At 45.1% G+C, this 18009-nt stretch overlaps 1 protein-coding gene across 1 annotated transcript in view; it reads right to left on the reverse strand.

The window, feature by feature from the left end:
- Nucleotides 1–1212: 1212 nt before the first annotated feature.
- The window catches only part of ABCA12 (ATP binding cassette subfamily A member 12), a 139099-nt gene continuing 122302 nt past the window's right edge, over nucleotides 1213–18009 (reverse strand). Inside the window, exons 45-54 of the mRNA XM_024099735.3 lie at nucleotides 17612–17880; nucleotides 16586–16796; nucleotides 15052–15161; nucleotides 13716–13860; nucleotides 12839–12973; nucleotides 8920–9023; nucleotides 7792–7884; nucleotides 6794–6899; nucleotides 5280–5417; nucleotides 1213–1906 (exon numbers count right to left, since the gene is read on the reverse strand). Of these exons, the coding sequence (XP_023955503.3) occupies nucleotides 1787–1906; nucleotides 5280–5417; nucleotides 6794–6899; nucleotides 7792–7884; nucleotides 8920–9023; nucleotides 12839–12973; nucleotides 13716–13860; nucleotides 15052–15161; nucleotides 16586–16796; nucleotides 17612–17880 (1431 nt within the window). The 3' untranslated portion in view covers nucleotides 1213–1786. The remainder of the gene's footprint in view (nucleotides 1907–5279; nucleotides 5418–6793; nucleotides 6900–7791; nucleotides 7885–8919; nucleotides 9024–12838; nucleotides 12974–13715; nucleotides 13861–15051; nucleotides 15162–16585; nucleotides 16797–17611; nucleotides 17881–18009) is intronic.

The raw sequence follows: 18009 nt of genomic DNA on the forward strand, positions 1-18009 counted from the left end.
CCTTGGCCCCAAAATGAGTTTGAACAAACCCCTCTCTGGTTTGAATTTTGTACACGCCCCTGAAACCGAGGAGAGTCATGTCATTTCAGGTTTATTGGGGATTCCCCTTCTTACAGCAGTGCCAGCACTTAAATTGCAAGAGCGTTGGGGGCAAGGACCCCCTTTTGGTGCGAATGGGGTCTGGTCCGTGGCTGGGGCTCCTCGATGCTATGGAACTACAAATAAATAATACAGGTATAATAGTCTCTGACCTCTTTTGAACACCAACTACCCTTGGAAAATATCAGTGAGCTCCAAGACTGGGGTTTTTAACCTGCTGTTCTGCTGAAAGGTGCTAATGGCTGTCAATCAGCAGGATCTTAGATCCAATCACGAGCCTCATTAAAGCCAATGACAGGGTCAATGGAAGAAGCAATGCAGCTCCCTTTATGGAGTAACAGTAGCTGCGGACAGCTGGGAGATAACCCAAAGTAATAGGTGGCAAGGCAGAGCCGAGCTAAGCTGTGGGAGGGAGAAGTTTCTCTGTTTGCAAATGCAGGGGGGCTAGGATATCATTAGCAGGCTGTGTGTGTGGCGAAGGCAAAAGCCAAAAGGATTTGTGGGCATGACCCCAAGAATAAGCAGAGAGACAGGGCTGCTTGTGCACAGAGCTCGCTTGAGAGGCAGACTTGGGGATGTCTGAGCAAGGAAACAGCCTGCTGCTGTTTGTTTCTACTGGACTCAGATCAACAGGACTTTGTGTAAGGGTTTTTTGGGCGGGGGAGCAGTAAATAAGGAAGAATATACCTGACTCAGTACGGATTTCTCACCCTAGCAGAAACAACCCTGCCAGGCCCCGAATACTCCTGAACTGCCCAGGCCAAAGGGGAAGGCAATGCACTTGGCAGTGTGAAGTGCAGCACCCGAGCTGGGAAGCACTGTCCTCCAGAAGGCGTTGTCCCTGTGTGGTGAGGGATAAACCTGGAGGAGTTCTGCAGGGATTGGGTGATTGCTTGTTCTGGGAGAGGCCGGGTTAATGTGTTTCAGTTGGTGGCAGAGGGGTGGTGATTAAATTGGAGTGTGACTGGGCAATTTTGCCAGGCACAATGCTTCCTGTGGTCCAGGCTGTTGGGTTTGCTGAGTTGTGGAAAATTGCCTGGGATGGGGAGATTTGTACTAGGGGTCATGCAGAGTTGGTGCAAACTACAGAAACAAACAAAAACAACAGAAGCATGAATTTTAAATAACTGTATTAATACTGACATAATCCACACACAGAGAAAAGCTTTACGTAGCTATCTAAGATGGACCCCATTCCTGGAGTATCACCACCTTTGATGTATCTAGATTCACAACACCTCTGGGGAGCAGGGAAGTGTTGTTATCCCTCCATTTGACTGACATTTCAAGTGATTTGCTCAAGGTCCCACAGGAAATCTGTGGCAAAGCAGGAAATTGAACCCCGGGTTTCCTGAGAGCCCAGTTAGCATCCGAACGACTGTCCCGTCCTCCTTCTCACTTTTGTCCCTGACTCCAGAGCAACTGTTCCACTCTATCACCCACTGGTCTTCTTGGTGACAGCCAATGGCGAAGAGCTTCCAGAGTATTTGAACAGCAAGTATCAGGAGATGTCACCACTTTTGCAATATAGATATAAAATAAACCTAGAATAAGAACTGTACGACTAGGGCAAGACCAATCTGATATGCCAGTTTTACATGTTTACCAGGTTGCTAATAACAAAACAAGTAAAAAAAAAAACATTGTTTAGAAAAATATGATTTTTTTTAAACACCGCAATATCCCTTTAACAGATGGCATTTATGTTGGTATCTTGGCTACTTGTATCCGAGCAGTCTGAGCCTACATCTGTACTCGCATCTGCATTGTCAGCCCCAGTCTGATCTTTGGCAAAGTTGATGAAAACCTAAAAGTTTAAAGGAAAATATTGATTATGTGACAAACCTAAAAAAAAAAAAGTCAAGAAATGGACAAAAAAATGCCTTTCCCCCCCATGGACTATAGCCCTGGGAGGGAGGGATTCTGTGTTTGGGATGGGATTTCCAAAAAGGGTCTGAGAAAGCTAGGTCCCAAATGGGATTGGGGCACTTACATATCTTGGGCTGCTTTGCAAAGCCCAGATTTACTGCATATTTTATATATATGCACGTATACCTATATACACATCTACCTATATATTTATGTGTGTACACACCCAATCCTATATATACACATACACACATCTACATTATATACACACACCCCTCCATTATACACACACACCCTATTACACACATCTACACACACAATTCACTCTCAAAATAATATATAGGATTGCAGGGTAATAGTTTTGCTTCCAGATCCATTCACTTTGCCCTACTCTGGTGGCACAAAGGGCTGGACAGTTGCCCCATCGGATCAGATGAAGATTCGCCTGTCACAGGGGAATCCCCAGGTGGCATAAAAACAAGATCACTCCACTGCACCCCACACCACCGGGACTTACAAGAAGTGGAAGATTGGACAAATGACCAGGGAGGAGTATAAAAATATTGCTCAGGCATGCAGGAGTGAAATCAGGAAGGCCAAATCACAATTGGAATTGCAGCTAGCAAGGGAAGTTAAGAGTAACAAGAAGGGTTTCTTCAGATATGTTAGCAACAAGAAGAAAGTCAAAGAAAATGTGGGCCCCTTACTGAATGAGGGAGGCAACCTAGTGACAGAGGATGTGGAAAAAGCTAATGTACTCAATGCTTTTTTTGCCTCTGTCTTCACAAACAGGGTCAGCTCCCAGACTACTGCACTGGGCAGCACAGTATGGGGAGGAGGTGACCAGCCCTCTGTGGAGAAAGAAGTGGTTCGGGACTATTTAGAAAAACTGGACGAGCACAAATCCATGGGGCTAGATGCGCTGCATCCGAGGTTGCTAAAGGAGTTGGCGGATGTGATTGCAGAGCCATTGGCCATTATCTTTGAAAACTCATGGCGATCGGGGGAGGTCCCGGATGACTGGAAAAAGGCTAATGTAGTGCCCATCTTTAAAAAGGGGAAGAAGGAGGAACCGGGGAACTACAGGCCAGTCAGCCTCACCTCAGTCCCTGGAAAAATCATGGAGCAGATCCTCAAGGAATCAATTCTGAAGCACTTAGAGGAGAAGAAAGTGATTAGGAACAGTCAGCATGGATTCACCAAGGGCAAGTCATGCCTGACTAACCTAATTGCCTTCTATGAGGAGATAACTGGATCTGTGGATGAGGGGAAAGCAGTGGATGTGTTGTTCCTTGATTTTAGCAAAGCTTTTGATATGGTCTCTCACAGTATTCTTGCTGGCAAGTTAAAGAAGTATGGGCTGGATGAATGGACTATAAGGTGGATAGAAAGCTGGCTACATTGTCGGGCTCAACGGGTAGTGATCAATGGCTCCATGTCTAGTTGGCAGCCGGTTTCAAGCGGAGTGCCCCAAGGGTCGGTCCTGGGGCTGGTTTTGTTCAATATCTTCATTAATGATCTGGAGGATGGAGTGGACTGCTCTCTCAGCAAGTTTGCAGATGATACTAAACTGGGAGGAGTGGTAGATATGCTGGAGGGTAGGGATAGGATACAGAAGGACCTAGACAAATTAGAGGATTGGTCCAAAAGAAATCTGATGAGGTTCAACAAGGACAAGTGCAGAGTCCTGCACTTAGGACGGAAGAATCCCATGCACTGTTACAGACTAGGGACCGAATGGCTAGGAAGCAGTTCTGCAGAAAAAGACCTAGGGGTTACAGTGGACGAGAAGCTGGATATGAGTCAACAGTGTGCCCTTGCTGCCAAGAAGACTAACGGCATTTTGGGCTGTATAAGTAGGGGCACTGCCAGCAGATCGAGGTATGTGATCATTCCCCTCTATTCGACATTGGTGAGGCCTCATCTAGAGTACTGTGTCCAGTTTTGGGCCCCACACTACAAGAAGGATGTGGAAAAATTGGAAAGAGTCCAGCATAGGGCAACAAAAATGATTAGGAGGCTGGAGCACATGACTTACGAGGAGCGGCTGAGGGAACTGGGATTGTTTAGTCTGCAGAAGAGAAGAATGAGGGGGGATTTGATAGCTACTTTCAACTACCTAAAAGGGGGTTCCAAAGAGGATGGAGCTAGACTGTTCTCAGTGGTAGCAGATGACAGAATAAGGAGTAATGGTCTCAAGTTGCAGTGGGGGAGGTTTAGGTTGGATATTACGAAAAACTTTTTCACTAGGAGGGTGGTGAAGCACTGGAATGGGTTACCTAGGGAGGTGGTGGAATCTCCTTCCTTAGAGGTTTTTAAGGTCAGGCTTGACAAAGCCCTGGCTGGGATGATTTAGTTGGGGATTGGTCCTGCGTTGAGCAGGGGGTTGAACTAGATGACCTCCTGAGGTCCCTTCCAACCCTGATATTCTATTATTCTAAAAGTGGGTCACCTTAGGGGCATGACTGCAGAGCCTAGTGCTCCAGCTATCCCCTGCCAATGGGATGGTCCTAGCAGGCATAACTCAAAGTAGCCCTTAAACTTGGGATCTTCCTACAATATTTGTATACTAGTGAAAAAATGTTTTGAAGTGGAAATGGAGGGAAGGTAACTATGGCACCACGTCACAAATAATCATAAACAAAATGAGTATTACAGCAGAATCTAGAAGCCCCAACTGAGATTGGGGTCCCATTATATAAATAGAGAGAGAGGCAGATCCTTGGCTGGCATACGTTGACATAGCTTCACTGAAGTATCCATGGAGCTATGGCAACCTACATCCGTTGAAGATCTAGTTCATACTAAGAAAAGAGCAGCCATAAAGAGCTGGCAGTCTAACTAGACAAGCAAAAGCTGGGAGAAAGGAATATTATCATCCCCGTTTTACCGATAGGGAAATGAAGCATACAGAGAGAGTGAATAACTTCTGAAATCAATGGTAGGAGGGCCAGGTACTGAAGCCACAGCTCTTGACTGCCAATCTGGGCCCCTACCCACAAGACCACCCTTCACCTCTGAAAAATGTGGGTTGAAATTCTGCCTTCATTTACAGCTATGGAGTCCCAGTGACATCAACAGTACTGCACCAGCGTGACTGAGGGCAGACTACGTCCTTTGGGCCACGTTTTCACACAACTTTGCTTGTGCGTTTTCCCAGCACTACCATATGCGTCTGGAGACAGAAGTGCTAGAAAATGCACGTACAGGTGTGTGCACTCAAAAGGCGAGTGGAATGAAACCCCTTTCAATATGTGGTCCAATGTGTCTGGTAATCAGTTCACGTCTGAAACATATGCTGAATTTCTTACCTCCTCTAGAGTGGTTTGACTCACTGAGAAGTGCCTAATTTTGAAGGCTATTTTGTTGGTTTCCAGAAGATCAAATATGTTTGCTACTCCTCCTGCGGAGATGGGCACGTGATATTCTACCGTATTGAGATGCCGGTCCTGTGGGAACAACAGTAGTGTGATAAAGTCAAGGTGCTGCAGGCTGTAAAAGGTTAACGGGTCCCGGCAGGTCATACAGCTGCTTGGGTGCAATATAAAAAGGTAGGGGAAGCTGACTCAAAATGGAATTAAGGGGGAGGATGTGTCTTCTCCCTTTCTGACTCACTCAACTGAGAAAAGCCTATGGGCAATGGCTGCCTAGTGCAGCGGTTCTCAAACTTCATTACACCGCAACCCCATTCTGACAAGAAAAATTACTACACAATCTCAGTGCCCTCAGAATAGTTAGTATTTTAAATAAAAAATGCTTCAGCCCCCCACCGCCGCCTCTGAAGCGGCAGTTTAGGGTTTCCACCCCACCGCCAACCCCAGAGCTTGGTGCTGGGACTCTCTGCCCTAGTAACCCCATCCAAATGGGGTCGCAATCCAGTTTGGGGTCACAACCCACACTTTGAGGACTGCTGGCCTCATGTGTTTCCAGTGAGTTGCTTTATGTTTGTGGTACTCTTTGGTGGCGAATAAACAAGCCCTGAGGAACAGGCCTTAGGAAGATAGGGGTCTGGAGCTTTATTTCCCTTCTCTGGCTGGTAAAGCTACTCCCCAGCTGATGGGCTAGTTAGTCCATTCTGTAATATCTCGGTGAAGACTGAGAAAGCTGGAGAAGAAATTTCTTGCGTGGGAAATATTGTTGTGCAACAAATATCAGGTATTTTCTGGAATCTATGTGAGGATCCAATTAAAACTTCTATTATCTTAGGCTTTTGGGGAAGACTAAAGTGCATGATGGACTAGGGTCTTCAGGGAAGATGTGGTATTTCCAATTTGTAGTTTGGATGGATGACTTTGAAAGTTGGGGTTAAGCTAGAGAGTTGGCTGGTCCTGCTTCAATACTGTGTTACTCCACTTTGATGCCAATGTAATTCTATTACCAGAGGCACCGAGTAATCCCAGCACCCTCTGAAAACAAATGGAGCTAGACAACTACAGCCTTCTGTAGCACTGACATCAATGGGATTACTCAAGTGAGAACGGAGTTGCCTGATTAGACTCACTCCTCTCTTGCATGCTCACTGTCACCTTTTGGCTGTGTTTTTAAAGCCACCTAGGAAATCTGGATGCTTTAATTCCACTAAAATTAATTGGACCTCGGTGTCCAAACTCTTTTGGCGGCTCTGTAAATCTGAGCCTTGCCTCTGCTTTGGAAGAGAGAGTTGCAATTCCCTTATGCTTTGAGAGCATAATGCTCTGGGCAGCTATTGCTGAGTCAAAGCTGTGGTCAGAAGAAGCTTACAAGATATCTGTTGTGAATATAACAGGTTTGAGATGGGATCCCGTTCTCAGTTCCCCCAGCATCTGGTCTGATCTATCCTGCTTACCTTCAGGCATGTATTTGGAAAGTGGGACTGCATTAACTCCGTCAGAGCCTCTGTGCTGACTGCGCTGCTCATCAAGTGCATTTTCACAGTGAATCCTCTTCCAAACCTAGACAGAAAATCAGAATGCATGCTGCACAGCAGGTACGGAACAGACACAAGAGAGTCAAGTAGCCTTGCTGGGAGCTCTTGGGAAACAAATCCAGCCCCGGAATATCTCCAGTGAGGTCAACAGCATCAGCAGTCTAGTCAGGGTGATCATTAATAAGCTGTGAAGTTCATCACCATCATATGTTTTTAATTTCTACATTAAAGTCGACCAAATTATTGTGTCATCTGGGTAGAGGCACATGCCTCTCCAACACTGAACAAAAGCTTCATGGAGGCTGACCGTGTATTATTGAGTGAGCTGGTTGAGAATTTCTTAACAAAATGTTTTTTCATTGGCAAGTGTTGATTTGTAGAATGCTCTCAGGTCCTGGATGCGAGAGGGAGAGAGGGCTCCCAACCAACCCCAGAGAAACCAAGCAGAGCTAGAGAACTCACTTGGGATGTGGGTGACCCTGGTTCAAGTCCCTGATCTGCTTGTTGTGGACCAGGCCCTTGAACTTGGTCCCCCTCATTACAGCTGAGTGTTGGCTAGTCTGGGGTGGGTCTCTCTCACTCTCAGACATGATGAAAAGCCTTGGATTTGTTCAGCTGCAGAATGAAACCCAGTGCCAAAACCCTGACATTCGTCACAAAACCGAACTCTGAGTTGCCAGCCAGCCCCCCACCATTATTTATCACAGATTCCCAGAAACAAAAGGCAGAAAGGCTTTCAGTGACGTCCAGGGTTTGTTCACTACGTGCTAATGCCCTGAGTACACACAGCTAGACTCTCAGCTGACGTAAACCAGCATATTTCAGTTGCCTTCAGTGGAGCTCCCCGGTTTTACATTAGCTGGGCATCTGGCTCTAAATGCAATATAGTGAAAGGAGAGAAGATACATTTGACTGACCTGCTCTTAATATGCTGCAAAGAGCCAAGGCACTGGAAACGTCCATTCACCATAATAGCCAGCCTGGTACAGAGAGCTTCACATTCTTCCATGCTGAAAAGCAAACAGAGACGCATCTGAAGAAGTGGGCAGTAGCCCACGAAAGCTTATGCTCTAATAAATTTGTTAGTCTCTAAGGTGCCACAAGTACTCCTGTTCTTTTTGCGGATACAGACTAACACGGCTGCTACTCTGAAATCTATACCAGGAGTGGCCAAACTGTGACTCGTTTTATAGTTAAAGTGCAGCTCACGGAGCACCCCCTCCTCCTGCTTCCCACATTCTCCACCCACCAGACTGGGTGGTGGGGAGCTCAGGACCTCTGCCTTGCAACAGGGTGCTGGAATAAGGGCTTCTGCCCTGTGGGGAGGGGGGATCTCGGGACTTCAGCCTGGCGGGGTGCGCCTCCCGCGGCTCGGGGCTTCAGCAGGAGTGGGGCTGAAGCCCCAAACCCCAGCAGGTGCCTCCTGCAGGGCAGAAGCTCCAAGCCCTGGCAGGTGCTCCCTGGCTCTTGAACTTCTGAAGATTGTCATATGCAGCTCGGCAGGCCAGTAAGTTTGGCCACCCATGCTCTATAGAGTCACTGAATGGGAATAAAAGACACTCTAATGGCCAGAGCATTAATGGTTTTCCATGAGCTACACAGGAAATTAACCTGTAACTCATCATCTTAATCACCTGAAATCTCTAGCTGGCTCCTATTCCACTAGGATAGGGAGGGCCCAGGACCTCAAAGATATTTAAGGGCGTTAAATACCTTCAAGGATCTGGGCCAAGGATCCGTTCAATGCAGAGCAATCACACATTTCCAGGAAGTGTTCAGCACTTCCTGGAAGATCTTCTTGGATTTTCTTATTATATGTTATTGCAGGTGGATGTTACTAAAGATGGGCTCAAGCAGCATAATCTAGATCCAGATAAATTTGCTGCTGCTGTGATTCAGGATTAGGATTCAGTCCACTATACAGACTTGGAAAACTTGGAACTGGAAGTGTGTTTAAATTTCAGTGCCCCCAAAGTTCTAGGGTGTTCCAATGTGCGGTTTTAGTTTGGGCTTAATAAAGCATAAAGGCAGCCAGTAAACTCTACCTGTGGGAAGTGAGTATCACTGAACATTGGTTCTGTACTTCCTCAGAGATGATTTTCCAAAGGTGTCGTTTAGCATTAGGATCCATTCCAGAGCTTGGTTCATCCTTTAAAAAATACCCCCCCCCCCAGATTGTAAGTTTAAATAGTAAAGAAATGTCATTTCTGTTCCTCTCCATACCTGCTCTCTGTTTAGAATTGTCATTACAGACACTACGAATACCAACACAACCACTTCGCCCTTATATGGCGCTTTTGGTCTGTATTATTAGTATTATTTATATGTATGATGGTAGTGTCTAGGATGGGACCCCCTTGTGCTAGGCATTGTACAAACACATACTAAGAGGAAGTCTCTTCTCCAAAGAGCTTACAAACTACATAGACACAGAGGGGAAATGACTTGTCTGAATTCACACAGAAGGTCTGTGGCACAGCCCTCTCCACTGCTACGGGCCTTATCCAAACATTACACTAATTTACCAACACTTTGGCTGCCTAGAGGATTCGGAAACCCACTTCCCATTAATTTCAAATCAATTAATTTGAAAATCTCAGCCTTACTTTTCCCAGAGCAAAACTGACTTTGAGGTGCCACAGATAAACCTCCCTCTGTGTAGACATTTTATTTCACACTTCTATAAATAACAACTTATTAATAAATTGTAGCTCTGATCCAAACAGGAGGTAATACCAGACTGCACTTTGTCTTCTGGGTAATATCTACTTCATTTACGGACAAACAAGTTTTCTGTCTTCAGGATTCCATAGACAATACGCTACAGATGAGTAACAGTATGTTGTGCCCCACCTCATTCATCATCAACAAAATTACCAGCCAGCTTCCTATTGTAGAATGGTTATTGTTGGTGACAATACGAAGCAGAAAGAAAACAGCTTGTTATTCAGAAAGAAACTTGTGCTTAGACAACCTCCTCTTCTCCCTTTTTATTGGGATTTTATAGATAAAAAGAGAAGCTAAAGTTAGAAGGAATTTTATCAATTTAGGGGTGGCTCTTCAACGGGTGTAAATCAGAGCTGTGCCCATCTGGCCCAATGTTTGGAAAACTGATCACCAAGTGTTGCAGAATTTACAACACAGCGGTGGCAGGGTGGTCTGGTACTTTGTGGGGTTGGTTTCTGTAGTTACGTTGCCTGTGGTGTGACTGAGTGAATGTGATATGAATGGAGTCTGAAAGATCATCTTCTTTTGGTTTTTCCCCCTTCTCTGTTATGTTTGTTTACGCTGAAACATTTTTCTGATCCTCTCACACTTCCTTTTCTTTCCTATGAGCCCAAAGAGTGCTGACACATGGGAATAAGGCTGGTTGCCTTAACAACAATTAAGCAGAAAAGACTGGGGCTAATTGCCCTGATTTAATCCTGAAAGGCCAGGTGAGGCTTGTTGAGGAAAGCAGACCATGAAGCCAATAGGAGCAGGAGAAGGGCCAGAGAAAAACAATTGCTTAGGTGGTATGGGAGTAATTTAAACATTGGCCACTTCTGGATGCTGGGTTAACTAAACTTTGTGTGCTAGGGCCATCCCTTGGAGAACTGCAAGTGAAAAGCCTGACTGGGAAATCTGAATTGCGACTTTGGGTGTGCATGTATGGAATGTTGTGTGTGTGTCCGTTCCCAGCTCAGGAAAGGGTGACTAAAACTTGTGGGTAGCCCTCGAGAGAGAAACATCTGTGACTCTTACATCAAAGCCAGATCCACTGCTTGAGGCATCTCATTGACAACAGCAAATGGCAGTTTGCACAAAGAGAACATTTCAGTTATGATGCTACTTCAGAGCAAAACTCCAGTATAATATAAGAAGAAAATGTTAAGCTCCATTTAGGTGAAACGTTCTATTAGCCTCCATGTGGCAAGAGATATATGCTTTCTAGATTGTATCTTAAAAGGACACTACTGTTCTGGTTCTGTTTTTCACCCCATGGCAGTTTGGGGCCACTGGTACAAGCTATCTGCTCCTTTCATCCCCTTCTTGCTATAACATGGAGGGTGTGATCTCATCTTAAATCTGATATGGAAGTTGTAGAGAGACAATAAGTATGGAATAGTGTGATAGCATTTTTGGTTCCTTTCCCTTTAAGAGCAATAGGTAGACACAATATAGTATCCATGAAGAAGCACTCATGCAGAGCCTCTGGATTTCTCTCTACTGCTGCTTGACTGAAGTAGGGGCATTTCAGACATGTACAGTCAGGAGGATAATGATCTCTGTAAAAAGCATTGGTTAGACCAGGCGTTCTCAGACTTGGGCCACGGCTTCTTCAGGGTAAGCCCCTGGTGGGCCGCGAGACGCTTTGTTTATCTGAGCGTCCGCAGGTATGGCCCCTCGCAGCTCCCACTGGCTGCGTTTCGCCGTTCCCAGCCATTGGGAGTTGTGGGAAGCGGTGGCCTGGCCCGCGCCACTTCCCACAGCTCCCCATTGGCTGGGAATGGCGAACTGCAGCCAGTGGGAGCTGCGAGTGGCCGTACCTGTGGATGCTCAGGTAAACAAAGCATCTCGCGGCCCGCCAGCGACTTACCCTGAAGAAGCCGTGGCCCAAGTTTGAGAACTCCTGGGTGAGACCATCCCTGGAATACTTCATACAGTTCTGGTGTCTACATTTTAAAAAAATCTATTGGCAAATTGGGGAGGGTGCAGAGGAGAGCCACAAAATAATTTGAAGATAGGAACAAAGAATACCTTAGAGTGAGAGACTTAAAACGCTCCATCTGTTTAGCTTATCAAAAAAGAAGATTGAGAGGTGACTTGATTACATTGTGTAAGTACCCTCCTGAGGAGAATATAGTGGGAACTAAAGTGCTCTTTAATCTAGCTGAGAAAGGCATAACAAGAACCGATGGCTGGAAGGTAAAAAACAGATCAATTCAAATTAGAAATAAGACACACATTTGTCAGTGACCATTGCAACAAACTACCAAGGGAAGTGGTGGATTTTCCATCTCTTGATGTCTTCAAATGGAGACCTGATGCCTTTCCAGAAGAAATGCTTAAGTCAAACACAACTTATTGGGCTCACTACAGGGGTAACTCCCATGGCCTGTGTTATATATGTTGACCTGTGACCCCTAACCGCATCCTACAGAGGTTATGAGGTAAGCTTGATATATATATATATGTATATAAAAATATTGCATATAATAAAATTGCTTTTATTAGTTATGAGTGACCTAGGATTATACGATTTAGCAATGAATGCATTACAACACACAAGTGCACAGCAAAGAACAAATTAATGGAATGCTAATGAACTTCTAGGGGATTTTTAGTATGTGTAACCATGAGGTTAACTTCATTAATATATTGGAAACGCTGGGAAAAGTATTAATGCAAAAAGCTATGTCAACAATCATAACACCAATTATGGTTTCCCAGACAACCATAAATGGACCAAAGGCCAGAAAATGATCTAACCATGGTCATGGGACATGTGTGGGTGTTCAGGGGAAGAAGGTCTGAGATATAAAATAAGTTGTAAATCCAACCTTTAATTGGGATCATCAGAATGACAGTGTAAGCGACAGCCAAAACCGTCATCACCACTTATGGTGACCTCCACTTACTCTTCTTTCCATCTTCACTTCTAATGGCCTCCATAAGCTTGCAAGTATGCACAATGCAGTAAACCACTTCACTGTACTTATACATATTGATTTTTCTATCATTTCAGTTATACTTGTCTGTACAACTAAAGTCCATAGTTTCTGTGTGTGCTTCACCAATCTCCAACTCAGCAACATTTCTTACGTAGCTGCTGAGTAAAAGAACCTGTTATGAGTGACTGATGCAATTTGCACTCTAAACTTATCCAAGGCTACAGACGGGAGGTCAGAATAGATGATAAAATGGTCCCTTCTGGCCTTAAAAGCTACGGATCTTTTCATCCCAAAATTTCTGATTCCTTACCAGCAATAGAATTGATGGATTACCAATGAGGGCCAGAGCAGTTGATAACTTTCTATTAGTGCCATAGCTGCACATCGAGGTGACTCTGTCTTTGTACGGCATCAGATTAAGTCTATGAAGAAGCTGACGTACAATCTGTGGGTACAAATAATAATAATAAAAAAACTTGGTTTACACTGAGAATTAGACCAACCATAGAATATCTGGAACAAGTATGTATTTGCCAACAATTCAAGACCCAATCCACAATAGGTGCAAATCAGTGTAGCTCCAATGACTTCAACAGAGCTACACCGATTTACATCAGGTAGGGATCTAGTCCTCAGTATCTGGCGGTTCAGATACTATAATTAAATGTCCTTTGAAATAACATATTGCTGCCAGGTTGGGTTTCACTCCACAGAAGTCTTTGAAGTGTGGAGATTTGCTTTGAAATACCTGTTAAAATACATAGGAGTTCAACGATATCACAAAGACCCCCTGGTATAAATACATCAGGGACACAACCTTTACTAATCCCTTTTACAAATCCCAGCTTCCCTTGTTCACTTAGGACTTGAACTAGTAAACACTTACTACTGAAGTCAATGGAGTATTTGCACAGATGTCTACGTAGGGAGAGTTTTAACGGCACTGCCCAGTTCTAAGTCAGTTCCACACTGTGACCCTGTGTTACAAAACAGTCAAGTTCTGTGACCATCCCACACCCATCTAGCCACAAAGCAAGGGAGTCCCAGGTTGGAAATTCATGATTGTCACCCTCATTGTTTATTATTACACATAATGGCCTTGATCAAGACCACTGAAGTCAATGCAAAGACTCTCACTGACTTGACTGGGTCCCAAGGGAACTCTTCAGTCATACGGGTCTACTCACTCCTTTAATCTCTTTCTCTGGGATGCCGTGTAGCCGAGCATAGTAGTACATGTGCTCTTCCACCGTCAGCAAGTCATCCAAGGCATCTTCTTGAGGGCAGTAGCCAAAGAGCGACCAGTGGGTGTCATCAATGTCACTCAGGGATCTGGATCAGGAAAGATGAAAGGTCATTTTATAAACACTTCATAAGTCTCCTGTATGCTCTATTAAACAAGAAGGAAAGGGGGAAATGTAGCCCTCACTGGAGCAGGAATGCTCTTAATTCAGGATATAACGACCTGTGCAGATCTGACGTTCTTAGCTCCTAAAAGGAAGGATTGTGTGTCTCATACTGAGTAGTACCTCACACTGCTTGTACGTCCAGTGGTTTTGATGGGCCAGTTTCCAGTGTCCTTACTCATGTTTAAGGCTAAGATTTAGACATGAGTATTTTTAGTAAAAGTCACAGACAGGTCACGGGCAATAAACAAAAATTCACCTGTCCATGACTTTTACTATAAATACCCATGATGATTAAATCTCTGCGCTGTGGGGCCCCTGTTCCAGCCGTGGAGGCTGATTGCCCCCCGTGGCCTGCTGCTCCCAGGCCCCCAGAGACCGCTCTCCTGACAGCCTCTGGGCCCTGCTCTGGCCGCCCCCCGGAACCGCTGCCGCTCCAGCACTCCCCGGGGCTGCCCCCAGGACTGATGCTTTGGTGCTCCCCAGGGTCTTTGCTCCGGTCACCCGAAGGACCGCTGCTTGGGTGATCCCTGGGGCCAGCTGCCTAGGGGATCACCCTAGTGCGGCTGGCCCCGAGGACCACCTGAGCGGCTGGTCCTGGGGCCACTCCAGCAGTGGCTAGTGCAACTGGCCCCTGGGCAGCCCTGCAGCTGCGGAAGCTACGGAGGTCGCGGAAAGTCACGGAATCCATGACTTTCCATGACCTCTGTGACAGAATCGCAGCCTTACTCATGTCTAGTAGCATTTTACTCCATCATCAGACCCACTGATTTCAGTGGGACCAGTTGTGGAATGGGATATTATTCAACAAGAGAAAGGGTGACAGAATCAGGCTCTGAATGACTAAGGGCCAGATTCTGATCTCACAGTGGTGTAAACCAGGAGAAACTCCATTGACACCAGCGGAGTTGCACCAGCATAAAAATGTGTCAGTGAAATGAGACTGAAGACCCAAGGAAGTAAATATAGTATTTTTAAAGGACTGAATTTTCTGCTTTTGATTAAGTCTAACTCTTTTTAATTTGCTTTGTTGATCCATCCGAGCCGGGGTAAGTGACAAATTGTTTTCCAGATAGCCTTGTTGATACATCACTTCCGGATATCTAATCCTCCATACCCAGTTTGATCCCGGACTCTCAATCTTCCACTGGTAGCCCCGATGTCTCCAGTTAGCATTTTAAAGATAGTTGTCTTTCCAGCGCCGTTCACGCCAAGCAGCCCGAAGCACTGGTTTATGAGACAGAAAGAGAGACATTTAGCATGCTGCATTTAATGCTAAAGTATTGCTATGCAGTGAGTGCTCAATGCGACTTGTCACTTCTCCTCCCCTGGCCCTTGAGCAAAACAGATTATGGAAAAGGCTCAGACAGTCAAAGTGCATATAAATATTATAATGGTGGTTGTTTATGGGGCAGTGTATTGCAGTGTGTATTAGGCTCCTCTGTTTAACATAGTAGGAAATAATGGATGGGTCTTTAATACTATCATTCCTTTTATTGCAAAGTGCATTTTCATACGTAGGCCATGTGAAGGATCAAATTCTGATCATCTTACCCTTGCAATCCCATGCTGCTGCAGCTTCACTGTTACTGGTACCTACACTGGCCAGATTAAAGCTAGCTCAATATGTCTACATGTGCTTCAAATCATACCTCCTACAGCAGTGTAGACAGACCCATAGTAAGTCATAGACACTGTACAGACACTTAGTACCATTCATAGGCCCTGGTCCTGCAGACACAGACAGATGGGAGAGGACGCAAAGGTATAGAGGGAGAGAGAGTCAAATACACAAATGGCAGTTAAGAGTCTAATTCCCACTGACTTCCCATGGGATTTAGGGTGTATCTGCCATTTATGCCTTTGAAAATCTCCCCACTCAGATCAGAGGCTAGATTTTCAAAAAGAGTCAACTCCCATTTACCCAGGGTGCTAAGCCCTTCTGAAAATCTGGCTCTTGGTGTCAAACTGGGATCTCATCAATTCTGGCCTTGCCCAAGATCACCCAGCAGGCCAGTGGCAGAGACAGGAACAGAACCCAGGTCTCCTAATCCCATCCATTGGACCACACTGCCTCTCCAGCTGCCCATCCCATTTTCCAAGCCCAATGCAGCCTGAATAAAGAGTCATGATTACCTTTCTAATGGTAACTGTAAATCCATGACAACAAACAATCAATGATAAAGACACCATTGTGCTAGACGCTGTATAAACACACAGTAAAAAGACAGTCCCTGCTGGAATTCACTCTCTAGATTATCATAGTTTCCCTCCCACCCTTCCTTTGTCTTGTCTATTTAAACTCTTTGAGGCAAGGACCATCTGTCGCCCTATGTCCAAGCTATACCTAGCACAAGGGGGTTCCGATTCCAATTAGGGTCTCTGGACTTTACTATAATACAAATAATCAATGACACTCAATAGATGGAGGTGACGAATACCAGAGGGAAGAAAGGAAGGATGAGGTACCAATAAAGCAAGTTATTGTCCAATAAGTAGTAGTCTCAGCTCACCACTTACGTAGTTGCTGTCAGATGGTCTTCCTGAGTCTTAAGCAGGGATTGGGAAGACAATAAGGACGTGGCTTGGAGGACATTTTCAGTTTCCTTTATTATAGGATAGGCTTCTGCTGCCATAGCCTGCTTGCTTACCTCTCCTGCTGGGATTCCAATGCTGACATTTTTGACTGCCATGATCCTTCTGAGAGGAAGATGGTAGATCTTGGTGAGGCTCTGGAGTTGTACCATGTCGACATCTGCTTGGCCAGACTCAACCCGCTCCCTCTCAGCCTGAACATCTTTGTCTTCATCAGCTGCCTCCAACAGATGCGGTGGCCTGCCATGCACTTTGTCGAACAGGAATCTGAAGGAGTAGGAGACAGATGATTTTACATTCCGGATCTGTGTGTGCAGAGGACTTAGTGTCTTTTCAGTAAAATTGAAATGAGATACTATTATATGTTCTCATTATATTAATTTAAAACTCTCTGTTATTATTCCATGTACGAAGCTTAAAAACAAATGTTCTTTCTTTATGAAGCTTTTCCTTGTATTCAACAAATGCATTGCTTTCGGTGTCGGTCCTACATCATGGCAGCTTTCGGTTTTGGTGACAGTTTTTACCATTAGAATTTGGGGGGCAGCTCATGCATGAAGTGAACCCAAATCAGCTTGGGCTCAAGATGCCACTGAATGCATTGAAGGGGCTCTGGATCTGCTGACCCCAGAGCCACTCTTTCGATCAATCCATCAATATCCCGTGGCACCTGAAATGGCAGCCCTTTGAGTTGCCTTTCCAACACAGAATGGATACATTCTTTAAAATTGAACTCACAGGCCTACACAGGTATTACAATAATGAATACCTCTCCCCTCCCGGGGACTGGAATTATCCAGCACATGCAGAAGTAGGGCAGGTAAGCCATTACCCCCAATGCCCATAGAGAGGGAGGTGCAACAAAAAATTAAGGCGCACACATTTCCATTAGTCATCACTATAACCACAGGTAGATATGGGAACTGCCAGCAGAGAGAGCTCACACTGGGTTTGCAAAGTGCTGTGTAAGTTTATGGAGCTATGCAAAATAATAATAATTGATAGTGATGACAATGTCAACGATTAAAGCACTGAGCTCTGTTTTAATCTACATTCATTGTAGGAATACAGATGTTACTTACTCTAATATACTAGACCAGACTTTCTGAATCATCCCGTCATGCATTAAGAGCCGAATTGCAAAGAATATAGTGCCCTGAATAAACATGCCAAGCAGCTTGGAGCTTATTCTGTCCATCTCAAAGGTTCTGTCAGGGTAATCCACTCCGTAGGCTTTTAAGAAGCCCATCAGCGCCTGGTGCTGAGACAGCTCAATCAAGCCATATCCAAAGCAGAATTGTGGAGAGATCAGGAAAACGTGCCTCAAGATTTCAGAGAGATCATACAAGCCCTGAAAGAAGAGAAACACTAATGATCATTGTGACTTTATTCTTGGGACAGCATTGGGACTGACGCCTGTTTGGGCTTAATGGCGTATCTCACACCATAGCTAAATCAACAGCAAAGAGCTCCGAAACAG

This window comes from Chrysemys picta, chromosome 11, assembly GCF_011386835.1.
Source record: "Chrysemys picta bellii isolate R12L10 chromosome 11, ASM1138683v2, whole genome shotgun sequence".
In the NCBI taxonomy this organism is placed as follows: domain Eukaryota; kingdom Metazoa; phylum Chordata; order Testudines; family Emydidae; genus Chrysemys; species Chrysemys picta.